Source organism: Salvelinus alpinus, chromosome 1 (assembly GCF_045679555.1).
Source record: "Salvelinus alpinus chromosome 1, SLU_Salpinus.1, whole genome shotgun sequence".
NCBI classification, from domain to species: Eukaryota; Metazoa; Chordata; class Actinopteri; order Salmoniformes; family Salmonidae; genus Salvelinus; species Salvelinus alpinus.
In genome coordinates this window covers 57,275,103-57,281,773 of record NC_092086.1, presented here as the reverse complement: position 1 = coordinate 57,281,773, position 6,671 = coordinate 57,275,103, and the positions used below count along the sequence as shown (strand labels likewise).

The window sequence follows — 6,671 nt, the reverse complement described above, 5'->3', positions numbered from 1 at the left end:
TCCAACTGCTCTTAAATGCAAGTAAAACTAAATGCATGCTCTTCAACCGATCACTGCCCGCTGCAGTAGTTTATGTGTCGGGGGGCTAGGGTCAGTCTGTTATATCTGGAGTATTTCTCCTGTCTTATCCGGTGTCCTGTGTGAATTTAAGAATGCTCTCTCTAATTCTCTCTTTCTTTCTTTCTCTCTCGGAGGACATGAGCCCTAGGACCATGCCTCAGGACTACCTGGCCTGATGACTCCTTACTGTCCCCAGTCCACCTGGCCGTGCTGCTGCGCCAGTTTCAACTGTTCTGCCTGCGGCTATGGACCCCTGACCTGTTCACTGTGATTACTATTATTTGACCATGCTGGTCATTTATGAACATTTGAACATCTTGGCCATGTTCTGTTATAATCTCCACCCGGCACAGCCAGAAGCGGACTGGCCACCCCTCATAGCCTGGTTCCTCTCTAGGTTTCTTCCTAGGTTTTGGCCTTTCTAGGGAGTTTTTCCTAGCCACCGTGCTTCTACAGCTGCATTGCTTGCTGTTTGGGGTTTTAGGCTGGGTTTCTGTGCAGCACTTTAAAATATCAGCTGATGTAAGAAGGGCTATATAAATCAATTTGATTTGATTTGATTTATTTTAGGGGGTGCCCATGGAGCTGGGGATCAGAAATGTCCCGTGCGAGAGAAGCAGGTTGAGGTTTCCAGGGTTAGAGTAGTGCAGAAGTTGTCATATGCTGAGGCAGTTAAGAAGTAGAGGAAGATGGGTCAAGGGGGAGAGATCCAAAGAGGAGGGGTGTGAGGAGTAGATCTGTACCAGCACAGAGGGATAACCCAACAAGTGATATATGTTTCAGTAAGATTGGATTTTTGGCATTTATAGTAATGGTTATCAACGGTACTGCAGGGATGGAACGTAAAGTCGCAGGAAATAGAGGTTGTGGTGGCCGCTGCAGAGAGGTATTTGGGTGTGCGAGTGTAACCGATGTGAAATGGCTAGCTAGTTAGCGGTGGTGCGCACTAACAGCCTTTCAAACGGTGACGTCACTCGCTTTGAGACCTTGAAGTAGTGGTTCCCCTTGTTCTGCAAGGGCCACGGCCTTTGTGGAGCGATGGGTAACGATGCTTCGTGGGTGACTGTTGTTGATGTATGCAGAAGGTCCCTGGTTTGCGCCCGGGTCTGGGCGAGGGGACGGTCTAAAATTAAACTGTTACACTTGACATCAGAGGAGTTTTATCTCTTATTCTTATCTGTATTTTTTAACTGCACAGTCGGTTAGGGGCTCGTAAATAAGCATTTCACTGTAAGGTCTACACCTGTTGTATTTGACGCATGTGACTAATAAAATTTGATTTGATTTATTTTGAGTTGCAGGGTGTGTTAAGTGGTGGTGTCCAATCCTTTCATGCTGTTGGCCTGAAGTAGGACTAAAGAGATGTAAATAGTGGAGTATTTTTTTTTTTAAAGCAAAGTATAAGGGAGTTATACTCCAGTCTAGTAGGTAGCGATAATGCAACATTTATTGGATGCCAACATGCCGTCAAATCTCATCGAAGAAGAGGGACGATTTCACTGACGCGGTCCGCTTGGAACAATAAATAGAGCGAACAAGGCTCCTTCCAGTTCACAACTCTGGGAAGACTCATGAAGAACTTCTTGCGTCAACAGTGATTGAACGGAACTCTTCTGCCCGCCTCTCGCGCTATATAACATTCCGGATTGTTAACGTAACACTTACTTGAACTGTCTTAGTAAAATAATATAAGAATCTCTATTTTTGTACTGTTAATTTTGAATGAAAATGGAGTCTCAAATCCGCCAGAACTATCACCACGATTGCGAAGTTGCAATCAACCGGATGATCAACATGGAGATGTTTGCCTCCTACACCTACACTTCAATGGTAAGGTGTCTACCAAGATGACCGTTTTGTTCATCTACCTGTGTATTATTATGCCTGGGCTTAAATATTTTCTGTACGCCTAGGCAATTAACAGCCTTGAGGTAGACCTATCATTCAAATAAAGTTGATAAATATATCCTTGGACAGAGCGTATCGCCTTGACAGGTTAATTGGGAGGTTACCAAGTAGGCTAATGATTTTCCGCATCATATTGTTGTGTCAATCATGCTTAGATCCCTCAATAATAGAATGAGTCACGTTTGACATGTGTTTCTAAACAATTTTGTCTGTCCACGCAGGCTTTCTATTTCTCCCGTGACGATGTGGCTCTGCCTGGCTTCGCGCATTTCTTCAAGGAGAACAGCGACGAGGAGCGGGAGCACGCCGACAAGCAACTCTCCTTCCAGAACAAGAGAGGTGGACGCATTGTCCTTCAGGACATCAAGGTGAGCGCCTGAGCGTCGAGAAACACATTTGTCTTGTTTTTGTTGCGCTGTATACAAACGTAAACTTCTTCATAGAGGGTTCTCTGGTTGAAATGGTTCTTGTCTCAGTTGAAAAGGTTCTACCTGGAACCAAGTGGTTTATCTAGAATCTATGGCAAGAAGTCTAAAGAACCCTTTATATTCAATCTAGAGCCTTTTTTCCCTAATACTGTTAACTTCAAGGGTTTTTGGATGAGTAGTCATTCATGTTAATACTGAGTTCATTCTAAGGCAAGTCCTATGTGGCTGCCCTGGTATTAGAGCAAGGTGGCCAGAGGAGATAATGTCCTGACTGCTTAGGCCTGAACACACTGCCTCCATTCCTTCATAACCACTGAAAGAGCACGAGGTGTGTAACTCCATCCACTCTATCCAAACTCCCCCAATGTTAATATAATATTTGCTCACTGGACTGTTTCAAAACAAATTTTATTGGTCATGTGCACTTAATAGAACAGGTGTCGACTTTACAGTGACATGCGTACTTACGAGACCATTCCCAACAATGCGGAGTCAAGACATACTTACTAAATAAAAAAGGATATGGTAACACAAAGAATAACAAGGCTATATACAAGAAGTACTGAGACATGTGCAGGGGTACAAGGTAGTTGAGAATATAGTACATACATGTAGGTAAGGGGTAAAAGTGACTAGGCAATCAGGATATGTGACTGGTGTCAATATGTGTGTCTGTGGGCTTATGTAGTGTGTGTCGGGGTAAAGTCTAGTGAGTGCGAAATAAGTGGTTAAACGCATCTACTCAGACCCCTGTTTGCCTCCAGAACAGACTGAATTATTTGGGACATTCTACAAGGTGTCTGAAACATTCCACAGGGATGTTGGTCCATGCTGACACGATGGCATCAGGCAGTTGCTGCAGATTGTACGGTGATATAGTCATGCTGTGACCAGCCTGTTCCATCTCATCCCTAAGATTCTCTATTGGTTTGAGGTCTGGGGACTGCGCAGTAAACTGAACTTGCTGTTCCAGACAATGATTTCCACTCAATTGCCCACTGGAGCCACTTGTTTTTAGCTGATAGGAGTGTGGTTGTCTGCTGCAATAGCCCATCCGTGAGAAGGATGGACGAGTTGTGTGTTCTGAGCTGGGGTTCTGTAAACCTTCGGCGTTGCAAGCGCCATGATCTATCGACTGAGCCACACCGGACACATGATGTGCTTCTAGCTTATGTGGTTGTTCCTATTGACTGTTAAAATGACTCCATCTTGAGATATACTGAATTTACTGTTGACTTTTAATTATGTCTAGAAACATCTGCTAGTAGTCCCTAACCCTCCATTGTTCACTCTGTCCTGTGTAGAAGCCAGAACGTGATGAGTGGGGCAATGGGCTGGAGGCCATGCAGTGTGCTCTGCAGCTGGAGAAGAATGTGAACCAGGCCCTGCTGGACCTGCACAAGATTGCCTCGGACAAGGTTGACCCCCATGTAAGTTATGGTGGAACCGCAAATCACATAGAATACAGGTACTGTCCCAGGAGATGATCAGGTTGTTGTAACTCTGCTAACTAATTACACTGGATTGTGTGACCTGCCTCTATATATATATATATATACAGACACACACTAGTCCATGGATGCACACTATACACACAATGCAGCTCATGCAGGAGTTAGACAGCTGCAAACACCTCATTATCTGCACTTATGCCATTACCACCAGGCTCTTGTGTTACTGTATCTACAATAGTCTGTAGTCTATCTTTTCTGACCTGTGTTTTCCCTCTTTAGCTGTGTGACTTCCTGGAGACCCATTACCTGAACGAGCAGGTGGAGGCCATTAAGAAGCTGGGAGACCACATCACCAACCTCACCAAGATGGATGCTGTCAACAACAAGATGGCAGAGTACCTGTTTGACAAGCACACCCTGGGAGTCCAGAGCTAAACCACTTCCATCCCCAGGCTACGGCCTCCAGCCTCAGTCCAGGACTCCTGCCTTCTCTGATAGATCCTACTGGCTTTGCATTTATAGGGAGTGGAGAGTGTTAAACTGGTACAGTGCAACACAGCTGTAACATTGAGATGTTTTGCTGACAACACTACTGTATTTTGGAGGCATCTTGTAAAACAATTAAAATAATCTCACTAAAGTTTGATGTTTTCTAAGTGTTGACCTGTAGTAATGGATGTTGTATCAGTCTATTCAGGTTCTTTGCTCCATTTTACTGAGCATCTCATTACCCAGTGATAAATACTGACATTTGTAGCCTTACTAGTGACTGGTTCATAACAATAGGGAAAGTTTAACATGAGGTTTATAAAGGACATTACCTCTGACCACAGAGGGCACTATTACAAGATATGTTATATACACCATGTCAATTAAGGGCCCAACTGTTTACTCTTTACCCATAAACGTGAAATGGGTAACTACAGTCAATGTGGACCTTTACTCTGCATCTCAAAAGGGTACATTAGATGGCCTAGAGGTCAATCAAACCCTTGCCTCCTGCTCGGTAAATTCATATGGTGCAATTCTCTAGTGATGTGAAGTTTGGCTCTTACTGAGAAATTAATCTTTAATCATTTTGTTTCAGTTTAATGCCCAATAGTTCCCCTACAGCAAACTATGAACTGAATACTAAATAGTAATGATTCTACAAGCCTCTCGTTCACCATAAGGGGCTTATTGGAGCTGTCATATGGTTGCAAAGCTACTGGAAATTACTGAACACTTTCATTTTGGTAATTAACAGGCAATCTAACTTCGGTAATTTATACTTTAACTAAAAATATTTTTCATGTGTCCATAAAGTGCATGGGTTTCTAGTGGATATACCAGATGGATGAAGGGGAATGTTTTATTTCATATAGCCTAATTTTTATTTCACCTTTAACCAGGTAGGCAAGTTGAGAACAAGTCCTCATTTACAATTGCGACCTGGCCAAGATAAAGCAAAGCAGTTCGACACACAACACAGTTACACATGGAGTTAAACTAAACAGTCAATATTACAGTAGAAAATTAAGTCTATATACAATGTGAGCAAATGAGGTGAGAAGGGAGGTAAAGGCAAAAAAGTCCATGGTGATAAAGTAAATACAATATAGCAAGTAAAACACTGGAATCGTAGATTTGCAGTGGAAGAATATGCGAAATAGAAATAATGGAGTGCAAAGGAGCAAAATACAGTAGGGGAAGAGGTAGTTTGGGCTAAATTATAGATGGGCAGGTGCAGAAATCTGTGAGCTGCTCTGACAGCTGGTGCTTGAAGCTAGTGAGGGAGATAGGTTTTTCCAGTTTCAGAGATTTTTGTAGTTCGTTCCAGTCATTGGCAGCAGAGAACTGGAAAGAGAGGCGGCCAAAGGAGGAATTGGCTTTATGGGTGACCAGAGAGATATACCTGCTGGAGCGCGTGCTACGTGCTGCTGTGGTGACCAGCGAGCTGAGATAAGGGGGGACTTTACCTAGCAGGGTGTTGTTGATGACCTGGAGCCAGTGGGTTTGGCGACGAGTATGAAGCGAGGGCCAGCCAACGAGAGCGTACAGGTCGCAGTGGTGGGTAGTATATGGGGCTTTGATAGACTGCATCCAATTTATTGAGTAGGGTATTGGAGGCTATTTTGTAAATGACATCGCCGAAGTCGAGGATCGGTAGGATGGTCAGTTTTACGAGGGTATGTTTGGCAGCATGAGTGAAGGATGCTTTGTTGCGAAATAGGAAGCCAATTCTAGATTTACCTTTGGATTGGAGATGTTTGATGTGAGTCTGGAAGGAGAGTTTACAGTCTAACCAGACACCTAGGTATTTGTAGTTGTCCACATATTCTAAGTCAGAGCCGTCCAGAGTAGTGATGCTGGACGGGCGGGCAGGTGCAGGCAGCGATCGGTTGAAGAGCATGCATTTAGTTTTACTTGTATTTAAGAGCAGTTGGAGTCCACGGAAGGAGAGTTGTATGGAAGTTGTAATGAAGGAGAGTTGTAATGAAGTGTTTTATCAACAATGACATTTCCAATAATTCTCCAACTCATCCATTTTTCTTTACACAACTGCCACCAACATTTACAACCATGAAATACTGACATGGTAAAATAATTGATTACATATTTTTTAAATAAAGGTAACGCTTTTCACTAAGTTGATGGTTTATATTTAGGGTAATGTTTTGCGGCTTTGTCATTCTATTTTAAAGTATATTTTACATGTGATAAGGCCACACAAAGGGCCAGAGATTTGTGATAATCTGAAGTACGCAAAAAGGTCACTAGATGGCACCTGATCAAATGACATATTCCTTGAAATTTCAAACATTTGTGTTTGTTATGGATC

General features: G+C 43.1%; 1 protein-coding gene across 1 annotated transcript; it reads left to right on the top strand.

Moving 5' to 3' along the window:
- Window positions 1-1,455: 1,455 nt before the first annotated feature.
- On the top strand, window positions 1,456-4,490 carry LOC139542147 (ferritin, middle subunit-like). Its single transcript, XM_071347272.1, has 4 exons — window positions 1,456-1,890; window positions 2,190-2,336; window positions 3,701-3,826; window positions 4,130-4,490. The coding sequence occupies exons 1-4, from the start codon at window positions 1,783-1,785 to the stop codon at window positions 4,283-4,285; spliced, it is 537 nt and encodes a 178-aa protein (XP_071203373.1). The 5' UTR covers window positions 1,456-1,782; the 3' UTR covers window positions 4,286-4,490.
- The last annotated feature ends 2,181 nt before the right edge of the window (window positions 4,491-6,671 follow it).

What these genes read in the sequence shown, in the direction of transcription:
- LOC139542147 (XM_071347272.1), top strand. Translation starts at nt 1,783, where the DNA reads ATGAAAATGGAGTCTCAAATCCGCCAGAACTATCACCACGATTGCGAA. An exon ending in CCTACACCTACACTTCAATG is followed by an intron (nt 1,891 to 2,189) that starts GTAAGGTGTCTA and finishes CTGTCCACGCAG; the next exon opens with GCTTTCTATTTCTCCCGTGA. An exon ending in CGGACAAGGTTGACCCCCAT is followed by an intron (nt 3,827 to 4,129) that starts GTAAGTTATGGT and finishes TTCCCTCTTTAG; the next exon opens with CTGTGTGACTTCCTGGAGAC.